Source organism: Microtus oregoni, unplaced genomic scaffold, assembly GCF_018167655.1.
Source record: "Microtus oregoni isolate MIOR12 unplaced genomic scaffold, Mior012 000024F_ref0000369, whole genome shotgun sequence".
NCBI lineage: Eukaryota > Metazoa > Chordata > Mammalia > Rodentia > Cricetidae > Microtus > Microtus oregoni.
Genome location: NW_024543083.1, coordinates 36,260,639 through 36,281,747, shown reverse-complemented (window position 1 = coordinate 36,281,747; position 21,109 = coordinate 36,260,639). Strand labels below are relative to the sequence as shown.

At 41.4% G+C, this 21,109-nt stretch overlaps 2 protein-coding genes across 4 annotated transcripts in view; both read right to left on the bottom strand.

The window, feature by feature from the left end:
• Nek1 (NIMA related kinase 1) overlaps positions 1 to 21,109 on the bottom strand; it is a 554,120-nt gene that overhangs the window by 342,480 nt on the left and 190,531 nt on the right. The window lies entirely within an intron of this gene.
• Positions 20,293 to 21,109, bottom strand: part of LOC121462255 (ubiquitin carboxyl-terminal hydrolase CYLD-like) — a 41,583-nt gene continuing 40,766 nt past the window's right edge. The window contains exon 15 of the mRNA XM_041673757.1: positions 20,293 to 20,683. Within this exon, the coding sequence (XP_041529691.1) occupies positions 20,499 to 20,683 (185 nt within the window). The 3' untranslated portion in view covers positions 20,293 to 20,498. The remainder of the gene's footprint in view (positions 20,684 to 21,109) is intronic.

Here is a 21,109-nt window from a genome sequence, read left to right as displayed (position 1 = left end):
TAATAACTGAAAAACCAGTATATAGTTTTTAGATTTTTTTAAATCATGTGCATGAAGTGTGTGTTCATGGTGTGTGTGTGTGTGTGTGTGTGTGTGTGTGTGTGCATAGTGTGAGTGTGTGATGTGCATGTGTGTGTATGTGTGTGCGTGTGTGTGCGTGTGTGTGTGTGTTGTATATGGAAATGTGCATGTTAGTACAAAGGTCAGAGGCTTTGAATTCCCTGGAGCTGGAGTTACAGGCACTTGTCAGCCTCTGTGCTGAGGAACAAAACTCGGGACCTCTACACCAGCAGTGCACAGTCTTGATTATCGTGTCATCTGTCTTCTTTCTAGCCCCATACGTATATATATTTCTTAAAGGCACAGTGTGCCTGTGGAGATCAGGGGACAGCTTGCAGGCCTTTGTTCTCTTCCTGTATCCTGCAGGTTTCGAGGATTGAGCACAGGTCATCAGGTTGTGTTTCAGACATGCACCTTCACCCACTATACAATTTTTATTGGCCCAATTATGGAAATATTATTCATTATAGATGCAACATTCTTGTTTGACTGGAAAATGGAGTTTGTATCTTTGTGGCTACCACTGGAAATAGACTCGCTGCATTTAAACTACATGTATAGCTTCACTGAATCTTTTACCCTGTAAGGTTTTTTCTGAGTATTCTCCTGTCCATTTCCATACTTCCTTTAAAAATTATAATTCAAGATATGAAGTTGCTGAAATTCTTATGTCTTAGTTTTTAATGACAAATTATATCTTTTCTCATTCTCAATGAGCTTAGAGGCAACTTTGATACAGAATTATGGCTTTATGACATTTTCTTTAAAAATTAGAAAATGTATTTTTTCTCATCAAAATATCCACCAACATTGCTTACTTTTATTCTCTTGAGTGGTGTACCAGGCACACTTTAAACAAATATTTTTATACCTCTTTATACAAATATATGCTCATTTTTTTTCAAGATGGAGTTTCTCTGTAGCTTTGGAGCCTTCCTAGAACTAGCTCTTATAAACCAGGCTGGCCTCAAACTCGCAGAAATCTGCCTACCTCTGCCTACCTTGTGCTGGGTTTTAAATCCAAGTACAACAGCTCCTTGGCTACCTGTTCATATATTTCTATAGATTGATACATAGAGAAAGTAAATAAATTGCGCAACTTAAAGCAGTACAGTATGTTTGTCAATAAGACAAACCTGGGGCTGGAGAGATGGCTTAGAGGTTAAAAGCACTGCCTGTCCTTCCAGAGTACCTAAGTTCAATTCCCAGGCAACCTCATGGTGGTTCACAACCATCTGTAATAAGATCTGGTGCCCTCTTCTGACCTGTATGTATACAGAACAGTGTATACTTAATTAAATAATTCTTTAAAAGAAAAAAAAGGGACTTATCCTATGATATAAACCTATAATATAAAATGCTCTGACTCAACACCATGAGACAAAGAACCCCAAAGATGCCTTGAGTTTCTGTTGGCTGTCTACTGCTGGATATGAGGCTTAGCCTTAAGAATGGATTGCCTCCCCTTTGACTCGCTTTGTGGAAATTAATATTTCATTCACAAGTGACTACCTATTAGGAGTTGCTTTGAGGTTAGGGATGGGGACCTGTGTTCTCTTCTTTCAGCTCTATGACCCCATCTGGTGCTGACTCATGCAGGCCCTTTTGCCCTCTGCCACAGTCTCTGAGTTCATGTTTGCACGAGTCCTGTTGTGTCTAGAAGGCCTTGGCTCCTTGGTGTCCTCTGTCCCCTCTGACTCTTACACTCTTTAAATGCTTCTTAGTCATTTGAGTTACTGCTTTTTGTAAAGTTTGTTTAGATCTATCATCATATTTAATTTTTGTTCTTTTTTTTAATGGTCAGTATGTTTTGTGTCTTTATGAAATGGGATATTAGCTCTCTAGTGAAGGTGTAAAAAACATTTTTCCATTCTGTAGGCCTCCTCTTTGTTTTAATGGTGGTGTACTTTGCCCAAAAGAAACCTTTTAGTTTTATGAGGTTCCATTCATTAATTGTTGTTCTTAATTTCTGTGTCATCAGCATTTTGTCTTCCTGTGTCAATGACTTTAAGGCTATTCCTTATGTTCTCTCTATCAGATTCAGGTTGTCTGGCCTTATGTTGAGCTCTTTGATCCATTTGAACTGGGTTTTGTGCATGGTAATATGTATGGAACTATTTGGATTCTTCATCATGCAGCCGTACAACTTGACCAGCATTATTTGTTGAAGATACATATTTTTTTTGCTTTGATTTCAGCCCTGACTTTGATGCCAATTTCTGTCTTTTTCTGAGTAATTGAGACCACTGATTTTGCGAATGATCAGTGATTTATGTTTGTTTATTCCAGTTACTTTGTAGTTGTGGTGTGGATTTTATTTTAATTTTCCTTTCTTAGTTAATTTTTTTTTTTTGTTTTGTTTTTTGGTTTTTGGTTTTTCGAGACAGGGTTTCTCTGTGGCTTTGGATCCTGACCTTCCTCTGCCTCCTAAGTGCTGGGATTGAAGGCTTGTGCCACCACCACTAGGCATTTTATTTTTCTCCTTCTTTTGATCTTACATTATTTATTCCTTATATTTTCTTGAATGTAGTTAGTCTTTTCAGGTTGAATTTTTTTCTAGACCCTAGAATTCATGAAGACTCACCTGTTGGCCAGGTGTGGCCAAGTAAAGACAACGTTTCCCAAAACTGACATGATCAAGGAAAGAAGTACATGCCTTCCAGGAATATTACCTGAGATGTAGCTATGTTCCTTGAACGCCCTGGTAGATTCTAGCTATGGCTTCTGAAGCAGACATCTGCTAGTGTTGCTCTGTCAAAGGACGTCTTTGACACATGGCTTTAATTTCTTGAGCTATTTTCTGTCAAATAGGAAAAAATGTATTAGGCTGATATGACATCTGACGTTGGTGAGAAGATTGCAGGTTCATTGTAATCCATACGAAGGGATCTTTATCATTAACATCTAACGTTGCAGCTATACCCGTGACTCTCTCTCTTCCCACATTTAAAAATGTCACGGCCTGGATGTCCTGAGGGGGGAAATGAGAGGGGAAGGGACAGCGAGGCCAGAGAAGCATGCTCATCTTGTTTCTGGGAAGGGAGCATGGAGAAAGAATGTCTGCTATGCTGGCGTCCTGAGAGGCTTTGAGCAGATACATGAAAAATATAAGCACACTTGGTGACATAATAATGACAGCTTCTTATCCTCCAAAGACTTCAAAGTCTTCTCGTGTATATTATCTCATTTATCTTCTCAGCATCCCGCCAAAGCAGCAAGACATATAATTATCCCCGGGTTTCAGATGGGAACGGGGAAGGGGGAGGACTAGAGAATCTTTTGCCTCTAGTGTTAACTCAAACCAGACCTGTAAATTCCCAGTCTCAAGTGCTCTGATAAACCTTACTGTAGTGTTTATATCTTTTTACATGTACATACATGTGTCTAATCATTTTTCTTCAAATTTAGTTCTTCCTCCAGTTGTCATGATACTGGTAAAGGATTGCAGCGTGTATCCAGTTGTTCCAACTAGAAATATAGAGGCCACCCTTGATCCCCCCCTTTTTCTGTGTACCTCTTTCCTTAAACATGCCTACTATCACCTGCCCAAACACATTTCAAGTCTACCTACTGCCCTGTGCCATCTGCTATGGCTCGGATGTGGTTTGTTCTCTCCAAAACTCACGAGGTCTGGTCTTTGATATAATAGCCCTGAAGGACCTTTAACAGACCTTTGAGTCATGACTGAATTAATGGCACTCTAAGGGGACCAAGATAATGCTGCAGGATTAGCTACCCCATGAGAGTGGATGCTATAAGTCAGCCTTGTCCCTTTGCATCCCGTGCTCAGATGCAGCACACGCCTTACCAGAATCCATGAAGATAGCGGGTCTCTGCTCCTCCCATCATACAGAAACATGTGTCCAAATAAATCTCTCCTTTATAAGCCCTACCGGAGCTAGAGAGAGTTCAGTCGGTAAATCGCTCACTGTAAGCGTGAAGACTTGGGTTCAACTCCCGGGACCCATGTTTAAAAATAAGTAAATAAATAAAATCCATATGTAATGGTACATGATACTAAACCCAGCACCAGGGAGGAGGAGATAGGTAGACGCCTGGAGTTCGGTGGTCAGCCGACCTCCTTGGTGAGTTCAAGGCCAGTGAGCAACTCCATCCCAAAAGAAGGGGACCTGGAGGTTTTCTCTGGCCTCCACACACAGAACGTGTGTACACGTACCCACACACTCACATGTGAGCTCATGCACATGCTAGTAAAACCAAGCAAAGCACCCAGACTCCACTGTTCTGTTAGAGCAACAGAACACAGACTAGGACTCCGTCACACCTTCGTTTAAGCCGCTGTCACCTTTTATCTCTGCCCTTCTAACCAGCTCGCTCCTTCCATTTTCCCTGCCTTAGCTTGCCCTGACTGTAGTGGTATCTCAGAGCAGGCTACAGAAGATGGACAGCGGGACGTCACTCCCTTGCTGAGACTCATTTATTTCTTCCCTTCAAAATAGAGTGAAAAGTGAGCATCTTCCCTTCTCTCAGACCTTATGCCACCATATTCCACCACAGCACTCCATTCCTCTTCTTCATGGCACTTGGCTAATTCCCCTCTTCTCTGTTTATTGCCTGCCTTTGTCTGAACATATGAGTGCTTCCCAGAGCACAGGCTGGGGCTGTCTCTGTTACCGTTAGACCTTTGACAGCCAACTCATAATGGCGATCAGTAATTCTTAGCTGAGGAATCAATCCACTAGGGTTCTATTTACAGCTATCCTGAGGCGATGTATGCATATGTATGTGTGAATACATATGGATGGATGGATATATGTGCAGTTTTTCACTGTCCTATAGATGGGAAACCAGACAGGCAATATCCCTAGTTTCATTAAGCATCTTTATCATACTCTTTCCATCAATAAACAAATGACACTTCCTCTTCTATTTCATAGTGAAACTGAGGGAACGGCTAAATGAATACCAGCTCTTTCATACCGACTATAAATTTAATGTCAGTTTATCTTCATGTGAGGCCTTAGTTAGCAATGTATTCATCTTAGTACCTTAGTTCCTCAAACAGGCAAGAGAGTGCTGTTACCTCAATGTTTCTTTCTCTGATCCCTCTTCTTCATCCTTTTATCCAGAGAGATGATGCTTATCTGGGATGCTTAAAAAATCTTCATTGATTCTTTGTGGATTTCATATTGTGCATCTTGTCCACCCATCTTCCTGTCACCCCAAAACCTCCCCTCCAAAACAAAAGAAAATTTAAAAGAAAAACCAAAAATGAAACCAAACAAACAAAGCAAAAAAAAAAAAGAAAAAAGAAAGGAGAGAGAAGAATGTCACCATGGAAGCTGTAGTGTGGCCCAGGGGGTTACACAGGTCATCCTTTGGCCCTTTCATCTCCCCTCGAAAGCGTTCCAGGCCTCTGGCCTCCACTACATCATCAATAAAGGCTCTCTCTGGGGCTCCTCTTAGGTTTCCTGTTGTTGTCCTGTGTCATGGAGAGCCTGCTGTTTTGGGTCTGCAGGCCTGGCCCCTTTGCCTGCTCCAACCGTACATAGATGAGGTGGATGATAGGGTGGGTCAACCCACAGTCCTGATTTTGGGCCTGCGTGGTAGCTGGGTTGGTTAGTCTACCAGCTTTCTATAGTGAGATGTTATTTGTGTTTTAATAAATAAAGCTTACCTGAAGATCAGAGGGCAAAACAGCTGCACTAGTCAGCCATACAGGCCAGGGAGTAGTGGCACACAACTTTAATCCCAGGACTCAGGAGACAGAGTCAGACAGATCTCTGTGAGTTCAAGGCTACCTTGGGCTACACAAGATTGATCCAGAAACAGATCCAGGTGGTGGTGGTTCACACCTTTAATCCTGGCACGAGGGAGGTGGAGACAGGAGCTCTATGGCTGGGCAGAGAAAGGAATATGAAGGGAAAGAGACAGGAAATCACTGGAGTGTGGAGTCTGAGGAATCATGGAAATAGGATCTTTCCCTTTCAGTCTAAAGATTTGCTAGAGGTAAAAGGTATCTCTAGTGGCTGGATGCTTTATTTTCTGAGCCTCAGGTTGAACCCCAATGTCTGTCTCTGGGTTTTTATTATTTGTGCAACAGCTTTCCCTGGGGGGACGGAGGGTTCCTTAACTTCGCCAACCTTCCAATCCTAATTCCTGCCCTGCTCGTAGATCTGCTTAGATAGTAACAACTTGCCCAGGCCCATCGCTTCAAGTTACTTGATCTTTTAAAAGATTCTTTAAAGGAAAATTTGTTTATTTTCATTTCATGTATACACTGTTTGCCTGCTTGTATGCATATATACCATGTTGTATGTAGTACTCATAGCGACCAGAAGAGGGCATCATATTTCCCCAGAACTAGAGCTGTTTTAATCGACCATGTGAGTACTGGGAAAGAAAACCTAAGTCTTCTGGGAGAGCAGCAAGTGCTCTTAACTGCCGAGTCAGTTCCCAGAGACCTGCTTCATAGAGATTAAATCTAGCACCACCCACTAACTAGGTGACCTTGGGAAAGTTTCTAAGTCTTCTGTGTCAAAATGTCCTCTGTAAAAAGGGCATGAGACTACCTCAAGTGATTGTGGCAACTGTATGTAATTTTTTTAAGGTTCAGAATTACATCCAGCATAAGTGTTAATAAGTGTGGTGGTTTTAATAAGAATGCCCCCATAGATTTGAAGGCTTGGTCACCAGGGAGAGGGAGTATTAGAAGGTGAGACTTTGTGTCACTGGGTGTAGGCTTCGAGGTTTCAAACACTCAAGCCAGACTCAGTGTCTCTCTCTCTTCCTGCTGCCTGTGGATCCAGACATAGAATTCTCAGCTATTCCTCCAGCGCCATGTCTGCCTGCCCGCTACTATGCTTCCCACCAAGACAGCAATGGACTAAACCTCAGAAACTGTGAGGCAGCCCCAATGAAATGCTTTCTTTGATAAGAGTTGCCATGGTCATGGCGTCTCTCCACAGCAACAGACTGACCAAGACAATGAATAATAGGTTTACGGGATTATTTTCCCCTTTTTGTTTGTGTTTTTGAAAAGAGACCTTGTTATGTAGCTAGCCGTTCAAGGCTAGTTCGATTGGTTCCTCTGTCTCCCAAATGCTAGGATTAGAGGAGCCCACAAAAAAACCTCCAAATAGCTTCCATTTTTATTGAAGCCGTAAGTCTAATCTCTGTTGACTAAATGGCTACAGATCGATTTTCTGAGTTTAAACTTCCTTATTTATACCAATGGATATATTACCTACTGTAAATTCATGATCTATTGGATGATATATAAACATTCTGCCCAACATTAAGAGTTTATTTCCAACATTAATTGTATCAGGGGCAAAGCAGTCCCTCTTGTGAAAACCCACGTGGCCATGAGGTGCGGCAATTATTAGGTAACAGGGCTCCCAAAGTCCCAATGAGGAACAGAAGGAGGGAGAAGATGAGCAAGGAAGTCAGGACCAAGAGGGGTACACCCACCCACGGAGACAGTGGGGCTGATCTATTGGGAGCTCACCAAGGCCAGCTGGACTGTGACTGAAAAAGCAGGGGATAAAAGCTGACTCTCTGAATATGGCGGACAATGAGGGCTGCTGAGAAGCCAAGGACAATGGCACTGGGTTTTGATCCTACTTCATGTTCTGGCTGTGTGGGAGCCAAGCCAGTTTGGATGTTCACCTTCCTAGACCAGGATGGGGGGAGAAGACTTTGGACTTTCCACAGGGCAGGGAACCCTGACTGCTCTTCAGACTGGAGAGAGAGGGGGAGAGGAGTGGGGGGAGGGGGAGAGGAGTGGGGGGAGGGGGAGAGGAGTGGGGGGAAGGAGTGGGAGGCTGGGAGGAGGCGGAAATTGTTTTTTTCTCAACAAAACAAAACAAAACAAAACGAAAAAAGTTAGGCCCAGGAAGGCTATTTTGGTCTGCAGAGGTGGGAAGATGGCGCCAACTTCACTGTCTGGCGAAAACTCTGAGCAGATGGAGTTTTTATAATCACCTCTTCCCATGGATTTCAGTTCAGTCAGAAAGGAAGTTTGGGGGGGGGCGCTAGGAGAGAGTCAAGTGAGAGAGTAGGAGGCAGCCGAACTGCTTCTTCTGCCAGCCAGCCTTTCTGAAACAGGTCTGAACATTTGGGGAGCTGTGTTTGACAGCAGCATACCTGGGGAGAGTCAGAGTTCTCGAAACTGACTAAGTCTAACCCAGCGAGCCTCCGGGGAGGGTTCCTAGGGTTGAGCTCAGTCAGAATCACTTGAGGGGCTCATTAAACGTTTGTTCTGATGCCCAGGCTTCATTGCTGGAGTAGCTCCAGCCTGGCTTCAAGAGTCAGGTGATTTTTAACATAGGTGACGCTGGGAACGCCAAGTGGAGAAACACGAACGCAGAGTCCCCCCAGGAACATCACTGGAGAAGTAAGTCAAGTGTTGAGCAGCGGAGCTAGACCAGAAAGGACTATACAGTACTTGGGCTTTGTTGAGAAGGCGTTGGTGTCTTGGAACGAGGGGTTTGCCAAGAAAAATAAGAGTAATTGAGTGCTATTACCTCCTTTGATTCCAGCCTGCATCTGCGCCCTGCTCATCTCTAGCCGGTGCTCTTGTCTTAGTAAACGTTGAACACACTTGTGAAGGAATCTTTTCAGGGGAAGCTAGAATACTGGCCTGCCCAGACAGACACACATTGCTGGACACAAGCTCCCGCCAGGGCTCTGAAAGTGCGTGGGAGCCACATACAGCAAGCCTCAGAAAATAATTTTGCTTAGTAATATTAAATTACAAGGAAAACATTTCCCTAATATATTTTCAGTTCCAAGTTCACTTGAAAATAACGTTAACCTATGTGAGAGAAAAATAATAGGATTTCTTCATTTCTATTAGAAATACTTTATCTTGTCAAATTCCATTATTACTTGAAAAGTTAAATCTTTGAAGGAGACTTTTTGCTTCCAAGAAAATGTCACCTAATCCGAGCTGTTAGGGAGAAAGTCGATAAATATCCATCGCTTTATCATCTTTGGGAAATGAAATTTCATAATCTTCCCCGGTAAACTGTCTTTTTATATTAAGAATTATTTATCAGCCTTCTTTCTTCCTGATAAAATTTAAAGATAAATGTAGACCTTCCTAAGGCCAGCGAGTAGGTCGCTTTAAAATGCACACATAGAGAAAATACAGGAATGCACTAGAGAGGAAACAGTTAGGAGCCAGGGCTTCTTGATGTTTAGATCCTTTTTTGTTTGTTTAAATTAGGCAGGGGAGGGTGTGTGCAGGTGCCAGCAGGTGCCCGATGTGGTCCCAGATCCCCTGGAGCTGGATTTGCTCTTACAGGTAGCTAGAAACAATATGACATTGGTGGTAGACACAGCTCAAGTCTCCAGCAGGAGCACTACACTCTTAACCATGAGAGAGAGAGAGAGAGAGAGAAAGAGAGAGAGAGAGAGAGAGAGAGAGAGATTTCACTGTGTAGTCCTGGCTGGCCTGAACTCAACGTGTAGGGTCTGCTGGCCTGGACTGCTTGGAAATGCCCCTGCCTCTGCCTTCCAGGTACTAAGATTAAAGGTGGACCACCACACTGGCCCTCTCTTCTTTTTGCTTTCCATCCTTCCTCCTTTCCTTGCTTTTTAAAGATATTATGGGAAAGTTGTGGACGTGATCAGATTACCCACCCTAAGTTTTGGGTAAAATAAAGCAGAAACCTATATTCTGTCTTGTCACAGGAGAAAAGGTCTCATCGGAACCTTTTGCTTTGTTATAACTAACTCTTCACCTCAGCTTTTTCCTGATCCTAAATAAAGCACGTGACTATCCACACGAGCTAGCCCACTAATGACACTTCACTTCAGCCACATCTTCCTGAAAACTAGCCTGAGGTCATTATTTTTCTTCATCCCTTAAAATAAATTTTCTTATTCTTTTTCTGTTCCTTGTTCCCCTCAAACAATATTACAAAAAAATTTACCACCAGCATTTACCTTATTCCTCAGAATTTCAGGTCTTACAAGGTAGTGGTTCTCAACCTGTGGGTCGCGACCCTGTGGTTCGGGTGATCTTTTCACAGAGGTTGTTAAGACCATCAGAAAACACACATATTTACATGATGAATCTTCACAGCTGCAAAAATCACAGTTATGAAGTAGCAATGAAAATAATCTCATAGTCGGGGGGCTCCAAAGCATGAGGAACCACATTCAAAGGCCACAGTGTGAGGAAGACTGAAAACTACATGTACATGACTCCTTTACACATCTCTTGAAATTTCATGGAATATATGAATTAGGTGAGCAGATAAAGTTTAAGAGGGAAATTTGAAAATCATTTCTTAAAGCAATCAGCATAATTTAAAAAATAAAATTTTCATCATGATTTAATGGCACATAAACTAATCCAATAGGCTAGCCGATACGTTTATTATGAAGCACTTCCTATGTGTAGTATATGTAATAGAAATACCGAAGACCTCATCAAAGAATTCAGTAATGGTTATGGTGCTGAGTGAAACTTAAACAGAGCAATATTGAAAATAACATTTGGTTATTTCACTCAAAATAATCTCTTTTCCTTGCGATTCAAATGAGCGGCGATAGAATTTTGTTTTGTTTCCTTTAATCAGAATTCAGGATGTTAACAGTCCAGTTGACAATCTTTCTTTGACAGGACTGTGGAAGACTAAAGACCAAGACAGTTTCCTTCTTTTCCATGATGCTTTTGTGCAAAAATGATGATTTGCATAATTTCCTTTCAGTCTCAATTGAATTTCTGAAGCTATTTTTTCAAGTAAGCGTTCACACGTCTCCAGCATACATCATCTGTCTCGCTTCTCTTTCTCTTTCCTCTTCTCTGTTTTTTTTTTAATATTACAATTATCTTATAAAGGGGCTGTCAAATCTTTTCCCCCCAAGGATTCCTTTCTTTTGGAAAATGAAAAAGAGCTGCGCATATTGTTATGTGTAGTTGTGTGGATGTGGTGGAGGGTTAGGGAAAGGTTAGATGTTCAAAGCAATTATGGCTGACTTGACAGACATATTGGAAGAAATGTGATCGGGGAAGAGTTTTAAAATTATATTCTTGACTCTAGGAAAATAAAAGAATGTTTAGTCAAAACACTGGGACAAATAGCTTCTGGAGACCAACTATGAAATACCAGGGAAGTAGGGCAGGGCTCAGGGAAGGCCTTATTCAGACCGCACATATCCATAAAGTCCACCGACACTCACAGGCAGTTGTTGCTCTGACTAGGGGAGTCAAGTTTTATGTTTATGTAGTAAATGTATACTCGGCAGGAGCCTCTAGGAAATCATATGAATTGCCAAGAAAAAGTCCACAGTGAAATATTATTTTGAAAAAAATTTCTGCTTAGAAACACCAAAGATGCATGCTTTGTTGTTAAATTGAGGTTTTTTTTTTAAAAAAAAAGTGCAATAAATTTAATCTACGTGGCACTCAGAATGTATAACTGATACGTTTTATAACAATTCATAAAAATTTTACTTGCAATGTAACTAATTTTGTAGAGCTTCAGTTATTGAAATCTCATAAGGATTTACAAAACACAGTTACAGCTTCATCTATCCAGAATCTCCAAATAGTGGGTCACTCTGGCTTCTGTTTTGGATAAAGCAAACCAAGGGTAGCACGTGTCCCTCGGCTCTGGAGCAGAAGACACTGTAAACGACAGTGTTTCCAGCTTCCTCTGGGCCATGATCACAAACACCAGCCATGGCAGGAGTGGAGTAGGGAAGTATGGACTGGTGGTTTAAGTCTTGGGTGGGAAGTTTTACCTTTGTAACTTTGAGATTATTACTGTGACCTCTGTAAACTTCAGTTCCATTGCATAGAAAGTGTGGATAACGTCTTCTACTACGTAGGCTTCAGGGAAGCTTAAAGGAAATGATACATTGAAATCCTTAGTGTATTTTAACACGGCCATGTTAGAGCTCAGGAAAACTTAATTAGTCCTAGTGTTAGTGCTGATAGGATTATTATTCCATGGGAACATCTCTTACTAATATCATATTTTTATTGCTTTGTCTGTTGTTTTGGTTTGGTTTGTTTTTGAGTCAAGATCTCACTATGGAGCTCTGGCGACTTGAAGCTCTCTACGTAAACTAAGCTAGCTGACCTCACACAGAGCCGCCTGCCTCTGCCTCCACACCCTGGGACTGAATGCATGCATCATCACACCAGGCTCTAGAATTCTATGTTTATAAATATTTGTACTTACTATCTTTTTTTTCTCTTTCCTTTTTCTTTTTGTACCATTTGCGCAGGAACCAGAAGCTTCTAACAGAGTGAATTTACAAGCGTTATCTAGGAGGAGTCCCTCAGGGTCCCTCTCAGCAACGCCATACTGTCCATATTCTCCACTATAATTGCACCAACACTGCACACCCATCTCCCACGTGTATAAACTAGTGCACAAGGTGAGAGGATGCAAGAAACCAGGAGGCAGGAATAAAGGTTAACCAAAACAAAGGTGCCTGAAAAAGACAAAAAAAAAAAAAAACCCACTACTTTGGCAAGCCAATTAAAAAAATATAAGTATTTTAAGAGTGGTGGTGCATGCCTTTAGTCCCAGCACTTGGGAGGCAGAGGCAGGGAGATTTCAGAGATTTTGAGGTCTACAAAAGTGAGTTCCAGACCAGCCAGGGTACCCTGTCTTGAAAAACCAAGTGTGTGTGTGTGTGTGTGTGTGTGTGTGTGTGTGCTGTGTGCATGCATGTTAAAAGGGGAAAGGAGGGGGCTGGTGAGATGACTTGAAGGGTAAAGGCACTTGCATCAATCCCGATAACATGAGTTAAATCCCTGGGATACACATGGTGAAAACAGAACCGACTCCCACAAAAATGTTTCCTTGTCCTGTATGTGTGAGCACATGCACACAAAATAAATCAATATAATGTTTTAAAAAGAAGATCTAGAGGAGAGATAGCCTGCATTGCTGAATAACACTGATCCTAGAAGCCATCAAACAAAAATCCCAGCCAGTGCCAGTCATGAGACACCTCCTTATGAATTGTTGGCCAGGGAGGTACCAGAAGCCCACAAAAATAATATAGACTCTTGTCAATTCTCTTGGTTTCCCATCAAAACTAGGTAATAATACCCTATTACTGGAACAGGAGAGATGGTTCAGAAATTAAGAACATTGACTGCTCTTCAAGAGGTCCTGAGTTCCAGCAACCACATGGTGGCTCACAACCATCTATAATGAGATCTGACACCCCCTTTGGGCATGCAGGCAAACATACAGACAGAACACTGTATATATAATAAATAAAATAATCTTTTTTAAAAACCCTATTACTGAAGACATCATACACTTTAGATGCAAGATATTGAGATATCTATATCTGAGCTAGAAGCTCCCTGCCATTGGCTAGCTTTCATAGTGCCAGGAGATATATGCAGGCTTCTGAGGCAGTTGTGGTGAGGACAACTCAACAGTCTTATGCCACTATGAACTCTACGAACTACAATGCCGACCTGTCGGGAAAGATGAACCCATTGGTACAATAGTGGTATAGCTGTAATGATAGCCACCAATTACTCTCTGATTAGATTTAACATCCATAGATCCTAGGAAAGAATGTACTACTGTGCTTTAGCTAGATGACGTAGACCAAGCAGCTTTCCAAATATTTATGTTTATACACATAGGAAAATACTTTTCATCATTAACCAAGGGAATTTATCTTAGCAACCAATGGTGGTAAATTCAGAGACTAAGTAGCTACACAAGGTACTGAGAATAAGTGAGGGATGAGTGTTCTTAATCAACCCTCTACAGCTCAAAGAACATTGTGGAAGAAGGAGCTAAAAGAATGTAAGAGCTGTAAAATGTTATCTTCAGGGCTGTGGAGGTCTGCCCCAAAAATGTGAGTCTGTTCCACCTTGTCTGAAGGTCAGGGAACTGACCTTGCTCAAAGTTGTTGACCCCAAGTGTAGCTACCCACCCTCACCTAGGGTGTGGTTACTTGGTGTTTTGGACATTAAGATGGGCCTTGCAGGTAGATCGTCTACACCCTGACAGGAGGTCAGAGAATTCAAGCATACTTCTGCTCCTTCTTTTGAATTAGGAGGTTTGACCTATGGAGTGGCTGCCTACAGGATACTTGGTCTAGAGGTGGGCTCACTGCCTAAACAGAATGACTTCCTCTTGGTGCCTTGATTAATGGCTTGATGTCTCAAAGTATTGAAGCAAATAACTGTTCGAGTTGTCCCTTGCATCTTGTTAAAGCATCTTTTGCCTTCTCCCCTCTGTTGTATTGGGGTATAAAAGTGTATGGAAAATCAACCACAGGCAATTTCAGTAGTCACTGGAACTCCCTCTCGATACTATACTGTGCTTCTGTTTTATTATTTTTACTTGTGCTCTTCGTTCTCTTTACTTAAGTTTCTAATCCCCATGCCCCTACTCTGGTAACTGGTATCCTTGTCAAAGCTGATCCCTGGCACAGGACATGATACAGCCATTGCAAACATGAGCTCATTGGAGCTGCAGGTGTCTGCACTGGGCCCACACAAAATTGGGCTTTTTAAGAGTCAATCATGGATCAAAGAGTTCTCGGAGCCCTACCTCCTCCCTACTGAACTACTGGGTAATGAAGGGTTCTGAGAGAGGCGACGTCATCATTTTTCCATTTTATACCCACTGCAGAGCCCACCAGGCTCCAATGGATAGCTCCAAAACCACAATCACACAGATAACCCTGGTTAAATCAGTAAGTCACAAAGACAAAACAAATAAGAATGGGGGAAAGCAATTTGTAAGGAGGAAGGGTGGGGATAGACAAAGGTTAGCACGAGAAAAAAAAGGGTAGAGATTGAGAATTCTCAGAATGCCTTATATACATGCATGAGGTTGCCCAATGGTAAATGTAATAAACCAGTAACAATACAGTGTAAACAAGCTAGAAAAACTAGGTAAATAAAACAATCAACTCCTGAGTCATACACACACTTTTTAATTCTAGCAGTCAGGAAGTTGAGGCAGGAAGATCACAATTTCAAGGCTCCTCCAGAGTATATAGTAAGTTCTAGAACAATCTGGACTACTGGAGCAGGACCCGGACTTGCACACAACAAGCAAGCCCTGCTCTAAGTCCTTATCCATTCTTAGCCAGTGTGATGGTTTGAGAGAAAATGTCCCTCCAAAGGGAGTGGCACTGTTAGGAAATGTGGTTTTGTTGGAGTAGGCATGGCCTCGTTAGAGGAAGTCTGTCAGTGTGGGAGTGGGCTTTGAGGTCTCCTTTGCTCACGCTTCACTCAGTGTGACGCTCAGACCATTTTCTTCTGCCTGCTTGTCAAGATGTATGAACTCTCAGCTCCTTCTCCAGCACTTCCTTCTCCAGCACCATGTCTGCCTGCATGCCCTTGTCCCACCATGATGATAATGGACTGAACCTCTAAAACTGGAAGCTGCCCAATTAAATGTTTTCCTCTGTAAGAGATGTGGCCATGGTGTTCTTCACAATACTAGAAACCCTAGCTAAGACAGCCATCTCTCTTGATTTTGGCACGCTGGTCTTCACCCGTGCATTTGATCTCCATCCTCACATGTTTTTCTCTGAGCTTGTTAGTTACTTGTCCTGCTTCCAACTGCTGGTTTTCTCAGATTTCATCTTCTACGTTGGAGCTTGGCAGTTGATCTACAGATGATACTTCCCACTGTTTTCACAGTAGTGTTCTTCCTTAATTAGTTTAACCAAATGGGCAGAGTTTCCGCGATCCAGGTATAAGTTGTCACATAGAGTGATAGAAATTATTCAAGATGGTACAATACCATCCAAATGATTTCTCTTCTTCTGTCTTTGTATAAACTTTTCACCCTAATCGATGGAACAGCCTATGTGGATTCCTTTTAAATTTTTCTATGCATTTATGTAAGCATATATAAATATATATACACACATATATACTATTTTTAAGCAAGAGGATTCTATTGTATCTATTTCTCTGCATATTTTTCTTCCCCTTTGGAGGGGAACACATGCACAAACCTGTACATATAGACCCACATACAAATATATGGAATTCTTGTTAGTCAGCTGGTATAGCCTTCCAGTAATAGTTACATTCTTATCTATGGCATAGTTAGAGTTCATTCATTATCGTAATAGTTAGCTGTCATTCTAAATGTTGGTTTTATGCTACTAAAAACAAAGATGGAATAAATATTCTTGTTTCTATTTCCTTCTCTAATAAATAGATCCTACAGAGTAGAATGTCTGGGTCAAGATGAATGGTTATTTTTTTATGGATTTGCCAAGTTCACACCAGAAAATCAGAGGGCTTAGCCATATTCCATCAAAGTGCGAGAACACTCGGCCAACATGCCCCAAATAACCGATATTGGCTTTGAAAAATTCATAATTCTGGTAGGTCCTTTATGATATTTGATTAACATTTTAATTTAATGTTGCATTAAATTGCATTATCTTGACTACTGCTAAAGTACCTTTTTTGGCCTATTTGTCATTGCAGTTCCTTGTTTGAATTTGTTAGCTTTTTATTCTTAGTAACAAAATAGTCTATGCATTAAAACATTAACTATTTATCTGATACTAGCATTGCTAAAGTAAATTGGCAGGAAGTCTTTTCACTTCTCTGTAATTTCTTAATTAAAAAGAATTGAAACTGTCAAACTTACAGAAAAGCTGAAGTTACAATATGAAGAATTTTGATCTTTCTAAACTAATTGAAAGTAATTTGCTAACATGATCTGTCACGGATGCACATTCATTTATATAGCCATAGAATTCCCATCAAAATTGGGAGATGAGGGGAAAAGAAAAGCTCAAGGCCGGGCAGGGGGTGGCACATACCTCTAATCTCAGCACTTGGGAGGGAGAAGCAGGCAGATCTCTGTAAGTTTGAGGCCAGCCTGGTCTACAGAGCTAGTTCCAGGACAGCCAGGGCTGTTACACAGAGAAACCCTGTCTCGAGAAACCAAACAACATAAATTGGGATATGAGGGATGGACAGATGGCTCAGTGGTTAAGTGAGTTTACTGTTACCACGAAGGACCTGGGTTTGGCTCCCAGCACCCACATGTCACTCTCAGCTGCTTGTAACTCCAGTTCTGGGGGACCCTATGCCCTCTTCTGACCTCCAATAACACCTAAACACAAGTGGAACAGATAAACTCATGCCGGCACACCAGCATTCAGGTAAATTTTTAAAATTTGGAATATTAGTATTCCCTTATTGACACAAGTAGATTTTGCTAATAATAATTTCCCTCTGTAGCTGTTTTTTTCTCTTTGTTCTTTGGGGGCCCACGACCCAGCCCCCAAATAAATGCTCAGAAGCTTATTCTTTCTTACACATGCCTGGTCTAGGCTTGGCTTATTTCTAGTCAACTTTTCTTAACTTGAATTATCCCATCTACCTTTTGCTCCTGGACTTTTATCTTTCTCTATTCTATATGCCTTTCTTTACCTCTTACTCTGTGGCTTGCTGTGTAGCTAGGTGACTGGCCCCCAATGTCTTCTCTCCTACTCTTGTTCCTTGATCTTCTCTTCCCATTTCTCTTCCTATTTACTCTCTCTCTGCCTTCCAGCCCCACGTATCCTTTCTCTTTCCTTGCTATTGGCCCGTTCAGTTCTTTATTAGACAATCAGGTGTTTCAGGCAGGCACAGTAACACAGCTTCACAGAGTGAAACAAACACAGTGTAAGAGAATGCAACATATCTTTGCATCATTAAACAAATGCTCCACAGCACAAACAAATGTAACACATCTTCACCTAATATTCCATAACACCCATCAATATACTTCAGAGCAAAGTCCCAGTCCATGAGGAGTCACTGAATTGCCTGTAGATGTCACATGCCTTCATCTGGGCAGTTAAGTCTCATTCTTGATTTTTTTTAAAGTGTCTAGACCAAGTAATTTTGTATAATCTGTGTTGAAAATATTATTTATTATTTCCGCATTTTTGAACAAAGCCAACAAGAGAGAGCCCTCTTCTGGGACAGGGAAGCGTGGACAAGGGACAACCACAGCCCACTCTATGTTTCTCTTGCCTGCCCTGTGGCCCTGCGCCTTCTCCATCACATTATCAGATTCTGGTTCTTTCTTTGTGCGGTTTTTGAGCCTTCAGAAACTTGCTGGGTCTTCACCTGTGTGCGGGCATTCTTACATGTCAGCCGACCTGCCCTTCCTGCTTTCCTCCTCACCTCCTATTTGTTAATTTAGATCTTTATTTTCTCTTCCAATATTTTGCTTGTTTAATTTTGGTGGTGTTATAACTCTTTAAATTGAATTTTATTTTTCTCTATATTCTTTTAAAAAATAAAACATTTAAGGCTCTGAGTTCCCAATAGGGATAATTTAAGGCTATGAATTTCCAATAAGGATAAAGCATCGCGTATGTTTTGTATGGAGTTTCCTCCATTATTGCTTTCTGTGAGGTTGGTAATTTTAGGTTCATTTACATTTTAGTAAAAGACTGCTTTGTATCATTCCTTGTAATTTCCAAGTAATTAAATGGCTTTGAATGGAGTCTCTTTTTACTGTTTGTTTCTCCCATCCCCCTTCTTCTATCATAAACTATGATCAGGAAATATGCCCTAGAAAATTTCCACTTTTATAAATTGTTCTAGAATGTCCTTTGAAAACACAGACTGGATTAATTTTTTGTATGTGTTCTACTAAAAAGCAAAAGAAATCTAGAACTTGGGGCAAATGTAATCACAGCACCAGGAAGACTAAAAAGCAGGCAGTTTCTTCAAGTTCAAGGCTAGCCTGGGCTACATAGACCTGTCTCAGGGAAGGGGGGCAGTATAAGATGGACTATTCCATGTATGTTTTAGATCAAATTTGTAAATTTCTTGTGTATTTCTTCTCTATTTCTATCTATACATTTTATCTGTTGGGTTTTCTAAGTGTAAGCAATGTGTACATCCTATTATAACTGTATTTTTACTTCATCCTCCTCCTAGATTCTGCTTTGTACAGTTACGTCCTTCTGAAAACGATGCACACGACCAGTGTCTGTTGTACCCACATTTCCCCCTTCTCCTTCTGACATAATAGTTTTCACCCCGTTTTGGGAGCTCACCAAGTCTAGCTGGACTGGGACTGAAAAAGCATGGGATAAAACCTGACTCTCTGAATATGGCGGACAATGAGGGCTGCTGAGAAGCCAAAAACAATGGCACTGGGTTTTGATCCTACTTCATGTTCTGGCTTTGTGGGAGCCTAGCCAGTTTGGATGCTCACCTTCCTAGACCTGGATGGAGGGGGGAGGACTTTGGACTTTCCACAGGGCAGGGAACCCTGACTGCTCTTTGTACTGGAGAGGGAGGGGGAGAGGAGGAGTGGGAGGAGGGGGAGAGGAGTGGGGGGGAGGAGTGGGGGGAGGGGGAGAGGAGGGGGAGGGAAATGGGAGGCTGGGGGAAGGCAGAAATTTTTTTTCAAAGAGAAAGAACCATAAAACTGCGTTTTACTGATACAGAAATAGTAATGGTACATTTATTTCCATAACAGCACTTCAATCGTCTCTAACAAAATTAAGGCTACATTGGAGCATTCGGACAGAAAGGGACTGTTTTATACAATGTTATTCATGTTTTCACAAACAAAACAATATTCTTCAGGCAAAAAATTTTTAACAAGATACCAGTAAAGGAAATGGAATACAAAATGTGTTCCTTTGGGTCAGCCTGATAATAGCCACACACCCCCTAGGGAGTATCAGGGGATTGTTTTTAATGAATACTTTGAGTATGAGGGCGACTCTCCAGAGTTAACATCCCACAATACAAGGCTATTTCATAATATAAAACCAAAGACAGTTGCATCTCCTGCATAATCCCTTTAGAATGAATAATTAGTGAACATAAGCAGTATTTAAAAGCACAAGAGAACTGTGCAGAGGCCTACGGTGCCTGGAAGGACAATCCCTACATCAAAGCCCTTCTCCCTCAAATCCATTGGGAAGAAAATGAGAACTCAAATCGGATGATACTAAACTGTCAGCACTCCCAGGAGAGTGGCCAGGACCCTGCGGTACTCTTGAGGATAAAGTAATGCCATTTAAGGCCACCCACCAGCAGACTCAGTAAAACCATATTATTTCTTCCTCAAGGCACTCAAAAAAGAAAAACGATTTAATATCCTTGGTCCATAAGAAGAAATATTTACTTACATCCTCAATGGACTAAAAGATTTTAGACGTAACAATTAAAATTGTATCTTTCCAAAAATATTATATTATCAATGCAATTAACTCAATAAACTTAAAAAAACAAAACTTAATTTAAACTAAACTTCATTAAAACTTTTAAAAAACCAACAAAACATACTTCCTAGAGTGCAAAATGCTTATTAAATACTTCAAGAACACAAAAATAATTTGTTTAAAAACACAGGAATCCTTTGCTAAAGGGCCATCAACAAAAAAGACACCCATTGCCCATAATGGGTGCCAGCTGGAAGACACATGGTGTTAAGCTTTGTGCTTGGCCTCTGCCCCTTTCAGATGACATGTTATTTGTACAAGCTCATGGTTGGACTCTGGTACATGCACATGTACGCATCACAAAGAAGTCTGCGTGCACAGCCTCGAATCCTTCTGGAATCCAAGGAGTGCAGCTCCTCCAGAGACATCTTCAAGTACTCTCCCACTTCAGGGCAGGGTGTCACTTGTGGAATGTTGAAGCCATTCTGACCCCCTAGGGAGAGAGAGAGAGCTCTCATTAGGGCAGCAAACTTCTAAGTCCTCCTGGCAGCCTGTCCAACCAGAACAATTTTACTATCCTAGAATTTAGTGAAGACTGACTCCCAGAATCAAAAACAAAACAAAACAAAACAAACAACAAAACTTTGTTTGACTTTCAGTTTCTAGAATTACGGTCTCCTTTTATTGGCTTCTGAGAGGGCTCAAGCAGAGAAAAGTGAAAAAAAAAAAAAAAACCTGGTAAAAGGACATGCACTTAGGAAAAGCTGCAGTCCCGATTTGCAGGCTGCTGCTCTAGGCCCCTCAGACTTTTCTGTCCTTCCCAGACACTAACAGTCTGACACTTTTCCACAAGAAGCCAATTGTGAGCGCTACTGTTTCCCTATGTTTTAAGAACATACTTGCATACCTCTAGCACGGC